Source organism: Salvia hispanica, chromosome 2 (genome assembly GCF_023119035.1).
Source record: "Salvia hispanica cultivar TCC Black 2014 chromosome 2, UniMelb_Shisp_WGS_1.0, whole genome shotgun sequence".
NCBI lineage: Eukaryota > Viridiplantae > Streptophyta > Magnoliopsida > Lamiales > Lamiaceae > Salvia > Salvia hispanica.
Window position 1 is genome coordinate 25,885,183 of NC_062966.1, and position 22,374 is coordinate 25,907,556.

Sequence of the window (22,374 nt, forward strand, 5' to 3'; positions counted from 1 at the left end):
AATTCATAATTTACTTTTTAATTAAATGATGTTGTCATATCGGATACAATTTTCTGAAAATTTTCATCTTATCATGATCATTAAGACTAAATTGATGAGCAATCAGACTTAATCAAATTTCATAATTTATCTAGTAATTTGTCTAAAACTATTATATATCCTCTTACTTGGATTAAACAAAATAATCGATTACCGAATCTTCCTAACTTCAATTTGTCTTTGCCACTATCTTTCCTCGAAATTTCTTGCAGTCGTGCATTTGTGAACATCATGGAAAGATTGTGTTAATCTATATATACATCCGTACGTATGTACAACATCAAAAACGCGTCATTATTTGATAAATTCAAAAGCCCATTCCACTTCTATAGATATATATATATACCATTTTCCCCTCTATTTATTTACATGCACTAAATAAATTCTCTTTTCCCCTTAATTTCTACATAAACATTGCATTATATTATAACAATATGTATCCTCTCACCACATATCACTTGCACCAAATCTTCAACGAGCTCGACCAAAACAAGGACGGCCTAGTGAGCATCGACGAGCTCATGTCGCTCCTCACTAGGCTCAGCCTACATGCTAAACAGGCCGAGCTTGAGCTTCTAGTGGGCGATGACAAGGCCCTCGATTTTTTCAATTTCCTCTTCTTCTACCAATCCTTGAACAAAATCATTGTTCAAGAAAATCGAGACCAAATCAAGGAGCGACACCTTGAATCCTTGGACGACGATCTTAGGAAGGCATTCGGGGTTTTTGATTTGAACAACGACGGGTTCATCTCCGGGGAAGAGTTGCGGATTGCATTAGGTAGGTTAGGGTTATGGGATGAGAAGAGTTGTGGCCAAGATTGTATGCAAATGATTGGCGTCTACGACACGAATTCCGATGGATTGCTAGATTTTGAGGAGTTTAAGGAAATGATGTCCATGGATTCCTTGGAATCTTGTTAGAACTTTGCTTCTTTTTTTTTCTACTTTGATTTTTTCCTTGGAAGGAATTTTCATTGTGACTTTTTATCTTCCAAAGAAAAAACTTTGTGTAACGCATGTGGCTATGTATATAGTTTGATTTATTCTTTATGGTTGATGGTTGCTTTTTATAAGAAACATAAAATGGCTTACAAACATTGAAGGGGAAACTTAAACCTCTGATCTACGGAGCTAGTTATTAAAATTTGAGTTAGATTTAATTATTAGAAATCATTTTGGCCTACCTCTTTTATTGGATGAATGAATGCAGAACCCGAGTCTTAAATCTAGTGAGGTGTTTTTTTTTTTCAAAAAAAAAGGCAATTAATTAATTTCACTTACAATGATTTAACACGTTTAAGTATTAAACATCTCTTATTATCATTTCATAGTATCTACCTTAAATACCTTAAATGTCTTATTTACTTTTTGTTAGTACATTGAATAACAAAATTAATTCTCTCTCTGCTCTCCATTATGTGTTTAGTTTTCCTTTTTTTTTTTTGACATTTCTTAGTCTTATTTCACTTTTACTATTTTTATTAATGAGTCACGCATCCTACTAATTCACTCATCTCAAATTTAATATTCAAATTAATATATAAACTCATATTCTACTAACTTTTTCAATATATTTTCATTAGTATTTCGTAAAATCCATGTCAAATTGATAAGTCGTATTCTAAGCCTTGGTTACTGGTCAGTATGTCGTGAAATGCATGTATTATCTGCAAAACAGTTTGCTCAAGTGTGCAGGATTAAGGGATCCAAGTCAGTAGGAGACGATTCAGGCGACGCAAGTGAAAAGAGCGCTAGAAGGGTGCAATACTGACCGGGATGCATGCCGGAGAAAAGGCTCGAGATGGAGAAGAATGATAGCTGGGATGATCATTAACAAGGGCAGAAAAGTCAAATCGTGAAGGAAGTCTACCCTAAAAGCAAGGGCAAGCCTCCCTATAAAAGAAGCCACTTGGAGAGAGAAAAGGAGTTCTAAGTTCGCAAGCTCTCGGTTCTCATACACACTTAGTAGAATTCTCTCTAGAAGATCGGTCTTTCAGCATTATCCAATCTCTCGTTCCTCGCCACAGCTATGGTCACTTGACGTCCAAGATTCTGCCGGAGATCCATCATTCTACCGTTCCTGCCAGTTTGCCATAGTAGTATAGCAGTATCATCGCCCGGAGTGGCAAAACAATCGTTATTTTGCTTTCTAATTTAATCTTTACCTGTTTTCGTCGTTGGATTTGTTGCAAACATTTATCGTTGTTGCCTTTTGAAGTACTTTGTGAAGATCCAAACGTTTAAGTTATGAAGTTTCTATTTCGTATGTCGCTTTGGTTCGAGTTTGCTTCATTCTGCCTAGGAAAGTTAGATCTAGTCGTTGCTTTTAATTTCTAAGTGTTTTCTTATCTGGAGTTGTTGATCTAAGGTTGTAGTTATGTTTCAGTCTAATTTTCGTGCACGAGTCTTTTGTTCTGCATTGTAATCACCGCCTTGCATGTTAGTCAGTAGAGGTAAACTGCAGTTCCGTCGTTCATTTTAAGTTTGAGCATTTTAATCAATGAATTTTGAGTTTGAAGTTATGAATCTGAGTTTAGTCATGGAGTTTGTGTTCATATGATTTCTGTTAATACTTGGTGAAGAAGAAAACGTCAAAATCAACTTTTGCCTTGGACCACTTTTACTTTTTGGGTTACTTTTGCTTTTGTCTCCTACTTTTCAGTTGTACCTTCCAGACCTGTCAGAAAGCCAACCAGCCACCAGATATGCCTTGTTGTCTAAATTTCCTCTTTTAGTAACTGTCTACTTTTCGCATACATTTGAGATACCTTGTCCCCTATTTTCACGAACACAACCACATGCCTGTTACTTTCACGCATACTAGTCAGTAGAGTACCATCTTTATTTCTCGCCTAAGTAAATCCCAACCCCAAAAGCGTGGTAGCAAACCAAAATCACCGCAGTTATCCGAACGTGTCCATCCTTGTGGGATTCGACCCTTACCTCCATTATACTAACCAGTAGAAGTGGGTTGAGGAAATTTGTTTGTTACCGGGTTCCGGTTATCGTACCAACGACTCAGCTAGGTCGGGAATCTCATCCTGATCAGTTGGATGCACCCCTGTATTTACATACGCTGACCGAGAGAAAACCTGCAGTTTCACAAATCAAAGTGAGACATATAATGGGGACAGAGGGAGTATATAGAATATAACCCACACTCTTTTTTCACTCAATTGATGTTATATAGATTTCTTAAAACTCGTAAAGTTAAAGACTCAAAGTGGCACATTTATTCATGGACAAAGGGAACACTAATTTTTTGATGTTCATCTCACAATAGAGATAATTTTTATTGTAACTGTAGTGATCAGACCATTCGGGATTCACTAATTGTTGGGACCTCTTTTATTGATATTGGTCTCAGATGGCTAATCTAAGAGGTACAACCCTAAGCTATCAAGAAAGTCTCTGATCTTGAGATTCCAGCTTCACCGAGTTCCTGTACACTAAGTAAATAAGTTAGTCACACAAGAGATTGATCTCGAGGGATCTGGCAATTAAGATAGACTAAGTCAGGTAATCGGGCCACGGATGCCTCAGGTCACAGCAGTGACTGCACTAGGCCTTGGACCTCCACAATCCTCATTGCAAGTCACAAAGGAGAGCACCGTTGAACGAACCACACAACCAGAGATCTGTGAAACCCTAGATCTCACCGGTCATCGCACACCACGACCATCTCTACACACGCATCCACACAACACCTCTCAGACCAAAGCCTTACACCAAAGAAACCCTCGCACAACACCTTCAAGCACAAAAGATCGGTCACAGAAGACCGAACTCTAGGGTTTAAGAAGGAAACCGAAGAAGTTGCCTAACACTCAAACTACACCGATAGATCTCGTAGAAACTGAGAATCATCGGTCAAACCAAGAGCTAGAAGGAAATCGCTTGCTAAAACCGCCGGAAACTTAGAGAGAATGCAGAGAAAACTCAGAGAGAGAGAGAGAGTGTGTGTCTAGCACGAAGAATGAACAGAATGAGAGAATCCTCTCACTTAATAACACACCCTAGATCCAACGGCTGAAGAGCAGGATCCGCGTGGAGGTTCTATGTGGAAACCATCCAGCGAGTCTGGTAAGTAAACGGGCCAGCCTTTGTTTGGGCCACAATATAATTACATGGGCTCGACAAAATACCAGCCCAACCAATTAATATTAGAAGCTCAAAGCAAAGAGTCCAATATTCAACAGTAACTAATTCTTGGGAGATGGATCATGACAGAACTTTTCTTAAAATCAGAATATAAAATTATATTAGTTCGCAAATACATTGATATTAGGTGACATCACAAAACATATTAGTTGTTGAATAAATATGAGTTTACTGATTCATAAATATCAATTTCTTATTCAATATTAGAAACTGATAGTACGTTTTATAATGCAAATTGATATTAATATATCAAAGAATTAATATAAATTTTAAATATTAGTTATATATATACATAAGTGCGTGATTTCATTAAGATAGATATGAATGTTCAGAGAGAAATTATCGACTATTTGAATAATTTTGTTAAATATATATACGAGCCATGTAGCGATGAATTTCGAATGGTTTTGGTAATTTACGTGTGATGCTGTTTGATTGGAATGTTGAGTTGACCTGATTATTGTCCTATGTGGACCATTCATAACTATATCTTAGTGGTTATAATTTTGAATTTTGACAAATCTAGTAGACCAATACTTTTTGACCCTGATATTTTAATATACATAAATCAAAAAAATAATAAGCTTATAGGTTAAAAGTTGAATTCTTTATTTTTTCAAATACTTCACTTGACGTTTTCATATGGCCGGTTCGAATTGTTAATTTATGTCATTTTATAGACCTCATATATAAACTTCATACTAGTATATAGCAACATTTTATAAAATAATTTCGAAATTTATTAGATGGTTTGGGTCCGATCGTCGGCTATTTACGAAGTATTAGTTGTATACACATTAATTCCTAACAGAAATGAACTAATACAATTAATTCGGCAGCTATCATGTCATTTGATTATAGTAGATGACATCATAAATTTATTGTTCTTATTCACCTCCAAAATTTTCTTTGGTGGATTAGGATTTGTATGAAAATAATCTACTAATTTAAACATTTTAAAAATCATAAATACGTTAGATTAATTCATTAGACATAGTAATTTTTACGATGCAATAATAAGAAATGGTGGGCTGAAAAGTATATTACATTAATTTGTTGTGTACAAGTAAGAGGAAATTTCCTAGATGTTACCCAACAAGTACAGATGAAGGCGTGTGGTGCAGAAAATATAACTAATTGTGTTTGAGTTTAATGCTTTTTATTTAAAAGATATTGACATCTAATATAATGAAATTGTCAAAAAGTTGGATTTTTCTTACGAATAAGAAATTGACAAAATATCAAGAACTTTACTCTGAGGTTGTTATTTCCCACCAATGAAAAAATTCTGGCAAATAATTTTATTTTACGAATTTTTTTTCATAATTTTTCAACAACAACTTCGAGAGCTTCAAGTTTTTCAATCTTTGAAGATAGTTTTTCTTGAAGCACACCCTCCGAAATTATTCTTCAATCTATTAATACAGCCGGGATTTTTTCATTGGTTGGAAATAATAAACTCGGGGTAAAGTTTGTGATATTATTTGTCAATTTCAAAGTTTGTGGAAAAAACCCAACTTTTTAAAAATTCCATAATATTAATTGTCAATATCCCTTTATTCTAATATATTTTCTGTTTCATTTATATAAGAAGAGTATACAGTACTATATCCATCCATAAAAAGTGTAATTTCTTTTTCAGCCGTCCAACTTTTCATTTTCTAGGTCATTTCTCCACTTAAAAGACTACTACATGAAGCATGAGGTTCATCCCAAATATATTTGTTGCCTAAGATTTATAGTTGTGTGATTAATTGGGATGTTTCATGTCGCTCTCTTGATATTAGCTTTTGATTTGAGTATTTAGGATTAGGGTTTCGTGCTTTGTTCTAGTTCAATCTTTTGCATTCATATTAATTTACTCCATTTGTTTCTCTATATTTATCATAGATTAATTTTAATCTATGATAAATATAGAGAAACAAATGGAGTAATTTTAGCATGAATGCAAAAGGTTGAACGATTAGAGTGTTGACGATTTACTTACATCAGCAAGGCTTGCGCAATGCTGCCATACGTCATCACTAACAACCAAAAAAGAAAGAAAAGAAAAGGAAAGAAAACCCACTAGCTATAACAAATTAAAGCTCTTAAAAGAAAAAATTATAAACCCGTACACGTAAGAGGTGCTTCCTTCAAAAAAAGAAAAATGATTAAACATTAATAAATAAAAAATCGACAATGACCCAAACATATCTATAAATCTTAGTACTCTCTCCGGCCCACTTTAAGAGTCCCGGTTGAGTTCAATACGGATTTTAAGAAATACAAAGGAAAGTTGGTGAAAAAAAATAGTGGAATGTGAGTTCTACTTTTATATATTAGTTTTATAATAAAATGTGAGTGGAAAAATGTGAGTGGAATGTGCGACCTATTACCAATTATGGAATATTCCAACCGAGACTCCTAAAGTGGGACACCCAAAAATAGTAAACTGGGACTCCTAAAGTGGGACACCCAAAAATAGTAAACTGGGACTCCTTAAGTGGGACGGAGGGAGTATTACAGAATATATTTATTTCCTGACTGACGCTCATATATTATTGTCGCCTTTTGGCTTTTGTTTATAATTATCTTAAAAATAGTTTTTTTGATATATTTCGATCAAATGATGATGTTTTCTTTATGAATGGATGTCATTTACGCTCGTTTACAATTTCATGAAAAAAAAACTCATCATGGGATAATTGATACCAATTTCAAATTTCATATTTTTTCAACTAATTTCAAAAATTACAAAACCAACTAATATTTGTTCAAATTTCATTATCTGATAATTTGACCTATAATATACATCCTCTGTATAGATGAAACTAAAAATTAAAGATCAATTACCGAATCTTCCTAACTTTGGTTTGTTTTTGCCACTCTCTTTCCTCGAAATACTTGCAAGCGTGCATTTGTGAATATCATGTAAAAATTGGGTTAAATCAATAACTAATATTCCGTGTTAGTACAACATCGAAAGCGTGTAATATTATTCAATGAAACCTCTATATATATACCATACACACATTCATACAACTTATCCAAACATACCCTATATTTACATACATACACTAAACTAATCTTCTATTTCCTTTTTACACAATCATACTAACATTTTAACAATATGTATCCTCTCACCACATATCACTTGCACCAAATCTTCAACGAGCTAGACCGAAACAAGGATGGCCTAGTGAGCATCGACGAGCTCATGTCGCTCCTCACTAGGCTCGGCCTGCATGCTAAACAGACGGAGCTTGAGCTTCTAGTGGGTGATGACAAAGCCCTCGACTTTTTCAATTTCCTCTTCTTCTACCAAACATTGAACAATGTCATTGTTGAAGAAAATCGGGACCAAATCAAGGAGGGTGACCTTGAATTCCCGGATGACGATCTTAGGAAGGCGTTCGGGGTTTTTGATTTGAACAACGACGGGTTCATCTCCGGGGAGGAGCTGCGGATTGCATTAGGTAGGTTAGGATTATGGGATGAGAAGAGTTGTGGCCATGATTGTATGCAAATGATTGGCGTTTACGACACTAATTCTGATGGATTGCTAGATTTCGAGGAGTTTAAGGAAATGATGTCCATGGATTCCTTGGAATCTTATTAGAACTTATGCTCTTTTTTTTCATCAAGACTCCTTCCTTGATTGAATCTTCTTCATTGTGTGTACGTATGTGCCTATATATGTATATATAGTTTGGTTACTCTTTAAGGTTCACGGTTTCAAGAATAATTAGAAAATGACTTGCACACTTGATTAAATTTCCGTGCCGTCCAAGAAAGGGGTCATCTTTATTGAGACGGAGGGAGTAGCTTTTACTATAACCAAGCATTAATAATATATTAGTGTGTGGTTTCAATAAGTTTGATATATAGATGTAAGAGAGAAAGTATTGATCGTTTGAATGATTTGTTTAATATATGAGTCCTTTTAAGGTTGTTGCGCTCAAATTCAAATGATTTTGTGATGTAGTTTGTTATGTAGAGTTGACTTGATTATTGTGCTACGTGGACCATTCTTAGTGGTTACAATTTTGAGTCATTTTTTACGGATCTAGTAGACTAGTAGGAGGACCTTTGAAGTTTGACCCTAATATTTTAGTATAGAAATAATATAAAAGGTTAAAACGTGGATTAAACTGCAATAGCAACATTTATAAAATATTTCCCTTAACGTTTTCAAATATATATGGCCGGTTCTTATTGTTAATTTAATAGTAGAATTTATAAAGTGCAGTTTATAGAACTTATAAACTGCAATAGCAACAGTTATAAAATAATTTTGAAATTTATAAGATGTATTGGGTAAAGAGCTTATTAATTAATCGTCAAAGTATTTAATTTCGAAAATAAGTTAGAGAGAAAAATGTAATCTTCATTCAGTGTCCGAATGAAGATTTTGGGTTGTCAATTGAATTCAACTTCCAAGACATGCCTCAATTTTTCATTATATGTTTTGACTTATATAGTAAAAAATGATTTTTTAAATCAAATATTTGTGTGATTGATCATGTAATTTTGGTCAATTTAATTTTCAAATTATGATATTTATTCTAGAAGAATATCATTGAGTTTTTCGGTTAAAGACGGTTAGAACAATCATCAAAAGGATATTATCTAATTTCGAATCATTATTACTCCCTCTGTCTAGAGATCGGAACGGAGTCTCAATTAAGTTTAGTGCTGATTTTAAGAAATATCAACAAAAATAATTAAAAAAGATAGTAAAATATGTATCCTATTTTTATACACTTATTAGTTTTATAAGACCATCTCCTATCCTATACTAAAACTAATTTTTTTTTTTTATAAAAAGAACTCTAATATATACTAAACTCAAACTAATTTTTTAGTTTTCTATTAAATAACACCTAATATGGTGCTATTAAAAATTTTGTAAGATATACTAAAAAATTGTGTAAAGTTTGAATTTGATATAAATGATCGGAGTTAAACTACTTTTTGGTATGACATCTCAAAAATGGTTAATATAATGTGAGATAAAAAATAGAAAAACGAAGCCCCTAATAACGGACGAAGGGAGTAATATATTGACTTTCACATTTATACACCTTGTCTCATCCCTTTTCATTATTTAAAAATAATTGACATAGTTAGAGCATCTCCGGTGGCGCCCCTCCCATTAGGACTTCACACAAAAACTTTCTGCCACATCATCAATAGGACTTCCCATTTTTCTGCCACATCACTAGAACTTCCCCTGCACTAGGACTTCCCACTAGGACATCCACTAGGACTTCCCGCAATTATTCAAGTTACGGAATTAAAATGTCGACACGGAATACGGGAACATTCAAACGACCCTATTTATAGAGTTTTTAAAAAAAAAAAAAAATCGGACGTTCGACCTCACCACTGTGGCGGACGTCCGCCCGCCCATGGGTCGGACGTCCGAGCCCATCCGACGGGCGTGGGCGCCCTTCTTCTTCACTACGGTGGACGTCCGATCAGACGTCGGCGACGTCCTACCGCGACGTCCGCCATTGGAACGCTCTTAGCTCCTCAATTATACTTCCGTCCAAAGTAATTTCTTATTTTGTTATTGAAAAACATATAACAATTCAATTTGTACTCATATTTACTACTTTTTTAAAAATTTTATTTTGAATAAATAAACCATCAATTCCACTAAATTTTATTACATACATATTTTATTAGTTATACTACATAAAATATAGATTTACTTGATTTTTCCACTAAACTTTTTTTTCACATTTTTCTTAAAACTCGGCATCAAATTAAATTGGGACTTTGAGATGGATAATTGTTTTTCGCATTTCCTTTAAAACTCATCGCCAAATTAAATTGTGACTTTAAGATGGATAATATTTTTTGTAGCCCTATTAAGTAATCCAATTAAAACTGTTGTTAACATTATTACATGAGATTTTCGATACAATTATTATTGCAATTAAGTCGTAAAGTGGCCCACCCACCCACCCACCAAGTATCCTCCGGTACTCCAACCCTGCAGTGCGTCCTTTAATATAATAAAGTGGCACGCCACTACAAAGAGTGCAGAGTATTTGCATTTGAAACTGTACAGAACCGTAGGCACATATTTTCTTTTTCGGCAAATAATTTATGCACGAATCTCAATTTATTGCTTGTGCAGTAGGCAAAACAGCTCAAACTAAGCAAACATACAAAATTTCTGTTTCCTTTTAATTTTTGGTCAATTAAAATACCTTAAAATATCATTTATAAACGGCAGTAATTATTTGAAGAATCGAGGCGCTGCGGCAATTATTGATTGCGATGAATGATAAACGTGATTCAATCCCAATTATCGATTATCGATTTGCGATGAATGATAAACGTAAAGATAAATCATTATTCTTTGAAGAATCGAGGAGGTGCGGCATTATCTATTTGATGAATGATAAACGTAATTCAACCCCGATAGACTAATTTAACTCTTATAATCAACAATAGAATCGATCGACCATTTAAATCTTAACTGAATCCGCCATTGTTTGTAATTGTATGGATAAAAGGCTGTTTGTTGAGAGCAGCAATTATGATGCGCTCACCCCCTAAATTTCTAAAAACACCATTAATTAAGATAAATAGTGTTGCCTGAGGTAGGTAATTAAGTGTTAATTATAGTAACTAGTTTCTTATTTTCGCATAGGAGTCGTGGTATCAGTATATCCACAGATGACTATTCAAGCCAAATAGCTTTTCCCGTTTTCGCTTACATTTTAATCCTCGTATTATATTATTATCAAATCATGAGTGTGGCTTGTGACAAATGAGTACTTTTGTAAGGTCCTCCATTATTGTCGACTGTCAGGACTCAGGAGTACTACTCTAATGATTATACCTGATCAGTCTAATTGAATTTTATTTGAATTATATCACTCCATAATTATTAAAATAAATTACTTGCTACTTTCTTGAAAATTTATTACTCCCTCCGTCCCAAAAAATTTTGTCTCATTTTTTCATTTCATCCGTCACACAAAATTTGTCACATTTCATTTTTTATCATTTTTAGTAGTGGATCTCACATTCCACTAACATATTCTCGCTCACAATTTATTACTCCCTCTGTCCCGCTTTAGCAGTCTCATTGACTTTTCTGCTCTCTTTTTGTAAAAATGATAAAAAAATAGTTAAAGTGGAGAAATGGTAAAGTAAGAGAGACAATAATATAAATAAGACTCTTCTCTATATTATTCTCTCTCTTAATTTACCATTTCTCCTCTTTAACTATTTTTTATAATTTTTATAGAAAGAGGACAGAAAAGTCAATGGATGACTGTTAAAGCGGGACGAAGGGAGTATAAAACTAATACTCCGTACTTTAAAAGTAGGGATATTGGCATCTAATATCACGAAACTTTCAAAAAGTTGGTTTTTTCCCACGAACTTTAAAATTGACAAGTAATATCACGAACTTTACCTTCAGTTTGTTTTTTCCACGAATGAAAAAATTCACACAAATAATATTAGGATACGGATTTGTTTTCGTAATTTCTCGACAACAATTTTGAGAGCTTCAAGTTTTTCAATCTTTAAAGATAGTTTTTCTCGAAGCACACCCTCCAAATTGATCTTCAATCTATTAAAATAACATGAATCTTTTCATTCGTGGGAAAAAACAAACCGGGGGTAAAGTTCGTGATATTATTTGCCAATTTTAAAATTCGTCGGAAAAAACCAACTTTTTGAAAGTTCCGTAATATTAGATGCCAATATCGCTTAAAAGTAAAACCCAGCGTCCTACCAATTTATTTCGCAATCATTTATTTGAATGTGTTTAATTTCTAATATCACAACATAGATATATTAATCGCTTAAATATGCTCATCCAATTATTTTATTGATAAAAAAAAAATTAATGAGAGATAATGTTTGATTATTAATATTTGTATGTGGTTAAGTTCTAATATCATAAATTAGATAGACCAATATTAAATTGTCCTCGTCCAACTATTTAGTTACATTCAAATATCACAAAATAGATTAATCAATAGTTACGTTCTAATATCATTTCACTGACTAATTTTCACTCACATTTTATTACTCCCTCCGTCCCGCTTTAGGAGTCCCGGTTGAGTCGGACACATGTTTTAAGAAAAAAGTATTTGAGTGTGAATAAATAAATATTGTAATGGATGTTGGGACCCACTTTAATTGAGTGTCCAATAAATAAATGTTGTATTGGATGTTGGGACCCACTTTTAACACTTTTTTATTAGTTGTAGTGGATGTTGGGACCCACTTTTAACACTTTGTATGTATTTTTTATTAATTTATCTCAACCGGGACTCCTAAAGCGGGACGCCCAAAATTAATCAACCGAGACTCCTAAAGCGGGACGGAGGGAGTATAAACCTAATATAAAAAAATAAGATCCACATTCACTAACTTTCTCAACTCATTCTCAATTACATTTATTAAGATCCGTGTCTGATCAATACATGACAAGTTTTAAGGGACGGAGAGTGTAATTGATAGTATGAAATTGAATATGCACATTGCACACACTACACATGCATAATATATATTGTGCGCACATACATGCACATTGTGTGTTTTTGCATGTACGTGTGTGTGTGTGTGTTACAGTGGGTGCATTTTATGGATGGTGTATGTTTGTATGTGTAATTTATAACTATTTGGATTGCAATTATCTAATTTAGATATATATAAATTATGAAATTGTAATTTAAATTCAAATATTTTTGTGCTCCTAGTAAGTACTCCACTTATTTCTTTTGATTCGAATTTATAACTTACCCATATAAAGCCATAAAGTTAGGTAAGTAGTTTAACAATAAAATCGATTTGCAATGATAAAAACTTTCCAAAACATTTCCCGACAAATAAAATCGATTTGGGTTTAGGTATCATCGCTTTTCACTTTTCAGCCTCTACGTGTAATTCAGCAAAGAATATCAAAACCCTTCTCTCTCTCTCCCAATCTAATCAATCGCTTTCTCATTCCGCCATTTTTTCTGCATCAACAAAATCCTCAAAGCCATGACCACGACCTCAAAGATCGTATCTTTTTCACTCCTCTCCTTCTCCCTCTTCTTCATATTCAAATATCTCTCAGCATTCACCACTCCCACAATCCAGAATCAGCACCTCTCTTTCTTCAACAACACTCGCGCCACAGCCACCCCTTCAGCGCCGCCGAAGCCGCCGTCGTTGCCTGCGGCGGCGGCGGCGAGGCCGCTGCTGGAGAGAACAGGGATCATAAATGAGCTGGGAATCATGACGGATGATTTCGTGGTTGGGGAAATCGATGAAGGGCTTATCCAGAGCATAGTGGCGATGGCCAACACTAGTGATGAGAGGGCAATTGTGGAGAAAAAAGTGGTTGAAGTTGAGAAATTTAGGATTTGTGAAATGAATTTGAGTGATTATGTTCCTTCTTTGGCTAATTTGTCAGAGAAAGGGGAAGGATTGGATTGTTTGGTGCCGAGGCCTAAAGAGTACAAGCTTCACATTCCATGGCCCAAAAGCAGAGATGAGGTACAGCTTTCTTGATTTCATTTTTTCAGTTTTGTTGGTTTTGCTTTTTATCAGATTTTTGGGGGATTTGGCTTTGAATTGGTTTCTGGGATTTGACTGTGTGAATGGCAGTTTGATGCATAGGTATCTCATTGAGATGGTAGAAATGGTTTTTGAGTTTTATGTAGATTGGTGATGATAGTGTGTGTGCAAAGTGAATGAGTAGATGAGGCTTAATGAGTAGGATCACAGCATTGAACGAATTTATAAGTAATCGTAAGAACTATATAATGTGTGAGATTGTTGTTCAATAAATGAAGAAATGTTGGATAAGTAATTTGTAGCAGTAGATAGTGAGCAATGGGGTGGGAAGCAGATTTTGATCCTAATGTAATGTTAGTGCAGGTCTGGTTCGATAATGTGCCTCACACGCGCTTGGATAGGGAAAACGGAGGTGCAGTATCAAGAAAAGGCGACAAGCTTGTATTTTCAGGAGACGGGCCTCAATTTATCAGTGGCATGGATAAATACTTGGATCAGATATCCAAGGTTTGCTTCTGTCTGTTATCCTCTTTAGGTTTTGGTTCTGTTTGCTTTGGACTGATCTCTGGAGAATGTGATGTGTAGATGGTTCCTGAGATTGCATTTGGCCGTCATACTCGAGTTGCTTTAGATATCAGCTCCGGGCCTGCAAATTTCGGGGCCTACCTACTCGAACGGAATGTAACAACTCTGTCAATAGCTACAAGTGACGTTCATCCTAACCAGATCGAACTTGCCCTGGAGAGAGGCTTACCTGCCATGATAGCTGCATTTGGAAGACGCCGGCTGCCTTACCCTAGCCAAGCATTTGATCTAATTCATTGCTCTAGGTGTGGAGTTAATTGGACTGTTGATGGTATGCTTCTCTCTTTGGTTATGTTATCTTTGCTGTTTGTTGAATTGCTGTTTGTTATTCAACAAACAGCAAAAGAGTGAAAGTGATGTTGTATGTTAATTTTGATCAGAATATAATGTTGTTTTTTGGTCTGGTTAAGGTGGGATTTTGCTTCTTGAGGCGAATCGTCTGCTTAGAGGTGGAGGATACTTCGTGTGGGAGGCGGAGCCCGTTTACAAATACGATAATGAACTTGGCGAGCAATGGAGAGGTAGACAATATTGATTCTAACTTGTCAATCACTTACATTAAGTATTTTCCAGTTTTAGAATGATACTATGCCTTCCAAGATTAAAAATCTCATCTTTTGACAGCAATGGAGGATCTCACTAGCAACATCTGTTGGGAGCTAGTCAATAAGGAAGAGTATATTGCCATTTGGCAGAAGCCAGTAAACAATAGTTGCTATCTCAGTCGAGATCCTAACGTACAGCCATCGCTATGCAACACTGACGACAATCCAGACAATATATGGTAGTATTTTCTAACTGCAAATTTCTCTCCTAGTTTGAGTAATCTGTAGTATTGAGGGACATGTCTTTAAATCTCAGGTACGCAGACGTGAAGGCTTGCATCGCGCGTTTGCCTGAAAATGGCTACGGAACTAACACTACTGACTGGCCTGCCCGCCTTCACAGCCCACCAGACAGGCTATTCACCATAGAAATGGATGCAGAGAACTCTAGGAAGGAACTGTATAAAGCAGATTCAAGATATAGGAATGATATGGTAAGAGGATACGTTGGCGCTTTCCACCTCAATCAGATGAATCTGAGGAATGTCATGGACATGAAAGCTGGATATGGAGGGTAATCATCTCTCTCACCCACTCTTCATTTCTAGAACTAGGGTTCTATCTTAACTTGATTTGACATTGTTGTGTGTGCAATGTAGATATGCAGCAGCTTTGGTTGATTTCCAGTTCAACAGCTGGGTTATGAACGTCGTCCCAGTAAGCGGCCCCAACACACTGCCTGTGATATACGACCGTGGTTTTATAGGCGTTATGCACGACTGGTACGTAAAACAACACACGTACATTAGATAAACCGACTGCATTTTATACACGATTTTCATGTAGAACATCTCCACAGGTGTGAGCCGTTCAACACGTATCCAAGAACATACGATTTGCTGAATGCAGTAGGCCTCTTCTCTGTAGAACAGAGGAGGTAAGAAATTTTCACAGTTAAATTTTTAGCTCTCAATATAATGCACACTGATGTATCTGTATCCTTTCAGATGTAACATAACCAACATAATGGTGGACATGGACCGGATCCTCAGACCAGGCGGGCGCGTTTACATACGCGACACAACTGATGTAATTGCACAGCTTGAAGAAATTGCAAAGGCAGTAGGATGGGTGCCCTTCGTGTTCGACTCTGGAGAAGGGCCCCATTCAAACTGGAAGCTTTTAGCTAGCGAGAAACGATTGTAATGTGTAGTACACAATTTTTTTGAACATCATATATATATATACCTAAATGAATGTTCTCTTTCTCACACAAATACTCTTAGATTGTTGGTACCAAAACACAAAAAGGAAATTTCCCAATTGTTATTGCAATTCATTCGAAAGCAAAAGAGCAACTCACAGCCAAGAATCAAGAATCACCATCCCCAGTCTTATGAAGGGGGCTTTGGTGGTGGTGAATCTTTGGTTGCAGCAGTGTTGACCTGCTTGGAGAGGTAGGCTTCGTAGATGTCAACGACAACACGGGGATCCTTGTCAACCAGCTCGGCGTACTCCTCCCGCTTCGTGACCTTGTCCATGTGGTCGAGGATGAGGGAGAGGGCGGCCTCGAGCAAGGTCTTGGCACCGTGCTGATGGGCGAAGGCGTAGTACGGGAGGGAGTTCTCCCAGTTGAGTCTGGACATGAGATATCTCTCGCAGTAGGTCTTGAGATGCTTCACTTGGTATTTCTCCGCCAACACCAAGAGATCGCAGGCCATGTGCTCGTCAAGGCTCGCCTCTGCAGTGTAGAGATAGTTCACGAACGCTCGGAGAGCGTCGTACGACACGTCGTTCATCTTGATCGTCCCGCTCAGGCTCTCCTCCATCTCGTTCTCCAGCATTGCCCTAAAAACCGGCGATCGGCTCGTCTGCGTAGCAAATCATGATACTAGAATCAAGCAGTTATCGAATTAATGAACGATTAATTGCTGTAGCATGACGGATTGATCGGAATAAGTACTAAAATAGGATTTGAAATTAACCTAATTTAGAATTGATTAAGCAAATCATGATACTAGGATTTAGGAATAAGCAGTTATCAAATTAATGAATTAATTGATGTAGCATGAAGGATTGATCGGAATAAGTGCTAAAATATGATTTGAAATTGACCTAATGTAGAATCGATTAAGCACGAGAACTTGCTGAATTTGAAAATTGAAATCATAGGGCAAAATGCAGGAGAGATTGTGGTGTACCAAAACAGCGCGATGTGCGGGGATGGAGGGGGAGTTGCAGGGGATGTCGGAGGAATCCGGCGAGGGGCAGGCGACCAGAACGACGTCGGAGAAGCAGGGGGTGTTGGCCCTAGCAACGGAGTTAGGGCTGGAACAAAGGAGGCGGAGGAAATTGACCTTGGACTTGAGCTCGTCGATCTCTCGCTTGAGCTCCTCCTCCGTCTCGCCGGCCTCCTCGTAGCACTCGCGGCAAGTGCCGGCGCTGCGATCGCCGTAGTCCTCCTTGCACGACAGGCACTTCATCCTCACTCGCCGCCGCGCCGCCGCCGAGGAAGACGCGTCCTCGTCCTCGTCCTCATCTTCGTCCTCTTCGTCGTCGAAATCCACGTCGGAATCGAAGGACGACCGCCGCCTCCACTGGTTGTTCCGCCGCATTGTGTGTGTGTTTTTTTTTTTCAGTTAATTTAATAGCACCTTTTTTGTTTCTTTTTGAGAGCATTTTATATGGGTATCTAATTATATTAAAAGACGCTTTTGGTTGAAAGGATTATGCGACTTTTGTTAGAATCGGAGAGAGTATATAATGGATTAAGCAAAGTTTTGGATTTTATTTAATGAAATTATTATTAGGGAATCTTATGTCTGAGTCGACTAATAATCATTATTATTATCATTACATTATTACTAATGAATATGATGGGAATTTTAACTTGAGTGGTTGGTTACATTATGTACCAAGAGTTGGATTTAATCATTCATATAGTGACATAGGTGTTTGACTTTAAATTATGGATAATCAATTTGAGTAGCTCACTATAGTTTAAATGAATGATGGTAACATGCTGTTGTTTTTACTTGAAAGATACTGTTATCAAATGAATAACTCAGACAAAAATATATTTGGTTCATTTAAAAAAATATGAATGTTTTAAGAAAAACATTCATAGTATAACGTTTAAAATTAAAATACAAAGTAGAGGGTGATAATATGTTCTAAGAATAACATATTTTTGGTCAACATCCAATGTAACGATTTGTTATACTATACCACAGTCTTTGAAAAATAGAAATTTTTACAATAACACAGGTTATAATACAAAATTACTTAAGTAAGAGAGGAAGATCAATATAGAAATAGATTCTATTTTAAAGAAACCAAGATAATATTTTATTTTTCGTGAATGTTAAAAATAATATATGAAGGTTTTGGTAATTTTGTTAGAGATAGGAGTATATGACAGCCAATCTGGACTTTATATACTTTAGATTTATTTTAATTCACACAAAAACTTTTAGCGATATCAAATTGAATCTAAATAAATTTTTTATATCGTACCATATAAGCACCTCGAAAAATAAGACAATTTACAGAAGGATTTAAAACTGATGCATACGTCCTAATCATTTTATTTAAGGACGGAAAAGTTTCATATCATGATATGACCACATTCCCTGATTAAAATTTTATATATTAATGTGGAGTGTGTTAATTGGTCTATCATCACTTTGATAAATAAAATAAATTAAAAGGGAATTAAATCAGTTCCACCAAAATCACTGAACTGAAATAACATAAAATGCAACACTGGCATTACTAAGATCTAAAGCAACCAGGTTAGATCGAAAATGAATTCATTATAATGATTTCTGTTTGGTGAAAACATAACCAGATATTAAAACCAAACCAAACCAAACCACACGAACACGGTTTAGTCCGGTGTAGTTTTCAGCATAAATCCGAACACATTTACATGTACATCGAAGCAAAGGCCACAAGGCCGATGCTTTCAGCCTTCATCTCCAACGAGGAAACGATTCTCAGATGAGCTCAAACCTGTTGAATGAAGCTGTTTTCTCTTCTGCACATGATGCGATGCAGCTAGCCTGTCCTCTTTTGCCTCCACGGAATCGGGCTGCATTTACATAGAAAACTTTACTGGGAGAAGAAAAAGAGAATTGAGGAATTGGTTCGTTGTAACTGTGATCGATACTTATGTGAGCAACATAATCCAATACATTAAGGAGGGTTTTACTTTGAATAATAGGATGGATTGATAAAAAAATAATCTCAGCTAATCCACTGTTTTTTATAGATAAATAAACAAAGATTTGAAGGCCAGGTCACGGTAGACTCGAACCTGAGACCTTTGGTCTCGAACATTAACCACTCTACCTAGGCCAACACACGCACACAACTAACCCCATTATTATTAATTTTGAGCTTGATTGATCATCTTATCTTTCAAATACTCAATCCTATGTGTTATCAATCTATCTCATCACTCAAAGTAGTAAACTCCATGTCAAGAACAGTACAAACATCAGGAATCCAAGATCCATGATTATTACGACGACAATGAAGAAGATGAGGTAGTGATAGAAGTTCCTAAAGTGTACCTTAATAGCCAAAGCTTTGTCAAACGATTCAATGGCGAGATCAGGCTCTCCAAAATTTAGCTGGGCTCTTCCAAGAGTAACCCACGCCTATAAAGAATAAAGGAAAACAAGAACGAGAAATCTTCAATAGATCATTTTAGAACAGGAAATAATTGCCCTATAATCACTAACATAGTATCAAGAGATTTTGTTCCCATTTTTGCTAAATAATCATTGAAAAAATAAGTTACTCATGGACGTCTGACAAGTTGTTACACACTATCGTCTTGGTGAGACTGATCGGTGATCACAGCAAAATACATATAAAAGTAGATCCATAAAGCAGAAACTTTACCTCAGCCCATCCGGGATCCAATTCCATAGCTCCTGTAACCATGGGCAGAGCATGAGTTAAAATGAGGAGCCATAAAATGGATTTGGTATATGATATTGAAAGTAAAGGGAGAAACTTGTTTTAACTGATGTATCCTATAATGCCAAGTTAATTTTACCTAAAGAGGATGCCAAATATTTATGTGATGGAATAGACTCTGGTTAATGATTGAACATAGAAACAAGGCGTATATGTGCAAGGGTGTGAAAGAGGACGCACGAGTTGCAGCCTTCAAAGCATTCCATGCTTCTCCAAGTTCAAGTAGAACCTGAGCTTTCTGTTCGTGCAATATAGCTTTCTCGGGCACCAATGTTATCGCAGCTTCCCACTTTACAAGTGCTTCACGGTATTTTCCCTCCTTCATAAAGGAAAGTGAGTAGATGGAATTCAATGAGCAACTGAGCCAAATAATCACCTATAAAATGTTAAAAAAACAACATGATATATGAAAAACATACTGCAACAGGACATTTGTCTGAATCTAGAAAGCATTCTTCCTCTAGTCGTACAATTGATGGAGCAAGAGCAAATATGGTTGAAACAAAAGAACAAAGCATGTGCAAAAAACAGTGAAATGCTTAACTGAATCAACCTATTCAAGCAATTACAAACTAAGACATCCAAAAAGTTTCTCATTCCACTCAAGTATCATTTAACTTTTTCCAAGAACACCCAAGGGAAAAAAAAAATTAAACCAGAGAACTCAGTCACAACGATATTAACTCTTTTATCTCGTTCCTGAGAGAAAAGCTGTTTCCTAGTGGCGTTCAGCCCTTTTATTAGCAGGAGCCAACATTTTACGAGTCGTGGGCTCGTAGCTTAGTCATGTATAAGCTGACACCCCCTCCTCTAGTCACCACATCCAACTTCTTAACTGATCTTCTTAGTGCCACTGGCTAATTCAATGACATTAAGGGTGTGAGAAATAGTTCGCTTCTTAAGTATAAAGGCCAACTCCTTTTAGAGCTATCCTGGCAAACTATGTGAACCTCATTGCAGAAGGGGTAATGTAGTCCAAACGAGAAAGCACGGGATTCAATTGTGACAGCTATAACTTACTCATAAATTTCTAGAAAACGCGTCATTTATTCTGCGTAAAACTAACGCTACTACAACACGTGTACTACAAAGCGCGTATTGATTTGATGGCAAAACGTAATAAAGTAGGAATGTGGCTATATATATTCGACTAATTAGGGTTCAAGAGGCATAACATCCAATGTAGTTTTTATCAAATTCCGCCGCTACAAGGTCCAGCAGGCCATCGTTAAACCAGTTTACTGGTATCCGGCATCTGGACGATCTCTTCCGAAAGCACAACACCACAATGGCCATCATCAGAATTCTAATGTGTTACAGTAAGTTCTCAATTTATCATTACTCATTCCATTTTCATACATCAACCAATTGAATTTTCATATATAGCATCAATGATTTACACATCTAAATCAATACCTCACACATCAAAAAATTCATCATCCACACATAAAAAATTTCTGAATTCAACAATTCTAAAACCCTTTATGCACAGATAAGCCCCAAATAAAAATAATGGAAATTGAATTTACCTCAGCAAGATCATTTCCTTGAGTTTCAAATTTTCCAGCAAGATTCCTCCTTTCCTCTGCTTCCTCATCTCTAACCGTGATTTTCTTTTCAGGTAAGGTGTCTTTTCCGGGCAATTCGGCTTCAATCAGCGGCTCTGGAGCAGAATTGGCGGCGGAGGTGGAATTAACATCGTCAAATGGAAGGTTAGGGTTAGAAGAAATTGGGCGTTTTCTGGTCTTGTTTTTGGTGTCATTAACGTTTTTCTTCCAAGTCATCTTCATCTTGAGGTCTCAAGCTCAAATTTCTTGTGGGGTTTTACTCTTCCCTTTCCAAAATCTTCTTTATCAAATCACAAAATTTTAATTTTCAATTTTACTCACCGCATCATTTCACCACAAGTAAATTCAATTAAAAACATTGAAATTTTTGTGATTTAATAAAAAAGATATGGTTTTCAAATAAGTTAATATTACTATGTTACTTTAATATAATATTTATTACTATAAATTACATTAAACACACATATTTTTCTCATTCTCATTTTTTTAAGTGAATCAAATTTTATTTTTTCTTTCTAAAATTTACATATCTCTTTTTCATTTAGTTAGGATTGCAAATTTAGTTATTTGGGTTTCGAATATACCTGATCCCGACCTCTTAGCAGATTTTGGTATTCAAAATTTGAAATTATTAGTTCGAATATAGATTTAGGTCATTGGTGTAGGATTTGAATCTCGGGTACCTGATGAATCTTGGGTACCTGATTCATATCTGATTAGGATTTTATGTTTATTGTTATTTTTTAATGTACTTCTCTATTTTATACTCCATGTTTCTACTAAAAAATCTTAAAACATTAATACATATATAAGATGTTATTTTCTAAATTTAAAGTATAAGAAATAAACAATTTTAAATTTTCTGTAGTAGACTGGTTGTAAGCATCATTTAAAGTTAGCAACACAAGCACTTATTTGTGGAAGATAAATAGTAGTACTCCCTATGTCCGTAAATAAGAG

The 22,374-nt window shown here is 35.7% G+C and overlaps 5 protein-coding genes across 6 annotated transcripts; 3 read left to right on the plus strand and 2 right to left on the minus strand.

Annotated features, from left to right (window-relative positions):
- Positions 1–368: 368 nt before the first annotated feature.
- On the plus strand, positions 369–1,091 carry LOC125203146 (probable calcium-binding protein CML44). The gene has a single exon (XM_048101441.1). It carries the CDS (start codon positions 474–476, stop codon positions 960–962), a length of 489 nt encoding a protein of 162 aa, XP_047957398.1. The 5' UTR covers positions 369–473; the 3' UTR covers positions 963–1,091.
- Positions 1,092–7,247: 6,156 nt separating this feature from the next.
- LOC125203127 (probable calcium-binding protein CML44) lies at positions 7,248–7,908 on the plus strand. Its single transcript, XM_048101415.1, has one exon. It carries the CDS (start codon positions 7,315–7,317, stop codon positions 7,801–7,803), a length of 489 nt encoding a protein of 162 aa, XP_047957372.1. The 5' UTR covers positions 7,248–7,314; the 3' UTR covers positions 7,804–7,908.
- A 5,190-nt stretch (positions 7,909–13,098) lies between these two features.
- Positions 13,099–16,128, plus strand: LOC125205995 (probable methyltransferase PMT10). Its single transcript, XM_048105240.1, has 9 exons — positions 13,099–13,706; positions 14,091–14,234; positions 14,313–14,583; positions 14,723–14,833; positions 14,937–15,096; positions 15,174–15,431; positions 15,517–15,639; positions 15,717–15,794; positions 15,865–16,128. Exons 1-9 carry the CDS (start codon positions 13,209–13,211, stop codon positions 16,061–16,063), a joined length of 1,842 nt encoding a protein of 613 aa, XP_047961197.1. The 5' UTR covers positions 13,099–13,208; the 3' UTR covers positions 16,064–16,128.
- LOC125205996 (BTB/POZ domain-containing protein At4g08455-like) lies at positions 16,068–17,513 on the minus strand. The gene is made up of 2 exons (XM_048105241.1): positions 17,059–17,513; positions 16,068–16,728 (listed from the first exon to the last, which is right to left on the minus strand). The coding sequence occupies exons 1-2, from the start codon at positions 17,470–17,472 to the stop codon at positions 16,252–16,254; spliced, it is 891 nt and encodes a 296-aa protein (XP_047961198.1). The 5' UTR covers positions 17,473–17,513; the 3' UTR covers positions 16,068–16,251.
- A 1,139-nt stretch (positions 17,514–18,652) lies between these two features.
- Positions 18,653–21,636, minus strand: LOC125204421 (tetratricopeptide repeat protein 33). 2 transcript variants are annotated; one of them, XM_048103083.1, is made up of 5 exons: positions 21,376–21,636; positions 20,027–20,165; positions 19,769–19,800; positions 19,435–19,521; positions 18,653–18,950 (listed from the first exon to the last, which is right to left on the minus strand). In XM_048103083.1, the coding sequence occupies exons 1-5, from the start codon at positions 21,634–21,636 to the stop codon at positions 18,825–18,827; spliced, it is 645 nt and encodes a 214-aa protein (XP_047959040.1). In that variant the 3' UTR covers positions 18,653–18,824. The 2 variants fall into 2 exon arrangements, with proteins under 2 accessions (XP_047959040.1, XP_047959039.1); XM_048103082.1 differs by having other exon boundaries at positions 20,027–20,222.
- Positions 21,637–22,374: the final 738 nt, after the last annotated feature.

What these genes read in the sequence shown, in the direction of transcription:
- LOC125203146 (XM_048101441.1), top strand. Translation starts at nt 474, where the DNA reads ATGTATCCTCTCACCACATATCACTTGCACCAAATCTTCAACGAGCTC.
- LOC125203127 (XM_048101415.1), top strand. Translation starts at nt 7,315, where the DNA reads ATGTATCCTCTCACCACATATCACTTGCACCAAATCTTCAACGAGCTA.
- LOC125205995 (XM_048105240.1), top strand. Translation starts at nt 13,209, where the DNA reads ATGACCACGACCTCAAAGATCGTATCTTTTTCACTCCTCTCCTTCTCC. An exon ending in ATGAAAGCTGGATATGGAGG is followed by an intron (nt 15,432 to 15,516) that starts GTAATCATCTCT and finishes TGTGCAATGTAG; the next exon opens with ATATGCAGCAGCTTTGGTTG. An exon ending in TTCTCTGTAGAACAGAGGAG is followed by an intron (nt 15,795 to 15,864) that starts GTAAGAAATTTT and finishes GTATCCTTTCAG; the next exon opens with ATGTAACATAACCAACATAA.
- LOC125205996 (XM_048105241.1), bottom strand. Translation starts at nt 17,472, where the DNA reads ATGCGGCGGAACAACCAGTGGAGGCGGCGGTCGTCCTTCGATTCCGAC. An exon ending in CCGCACATCGCGCTGTTTTG is followed by an intron (nt 16,729 to 17,058) that starts GTACACCACAAT and finishes TTTGCTACGCAG; the next exon opens with ACGAGCCGATCGCCGGTTTT.
- LOC125204421 (XM_048103082.1), bottom strand. Translation starts at nt 21,636, where the DNA reads ATGAAGATGACTTGGAAGAAAAACGTTAATGACACCAAAAACAAGACC. An exon ending in AAGGAAATGATCTTGCTGAG is followed by an intron (nt 20,223 to 21,375) that starts GTAAATTCAATT and finishes AACATTTTATAG; the next exon opens with GTGATTATTTGGCTCAGTTG. An exon ending in TGCTTTGAAGGCTGCAACTC is followed by an intron (nt 19,801 to 20,026) that starts GTGCGTCCTCTT and finishes CCATGGTTACAG; the next exon opens with GAGCTATGGAATTGGATCCC.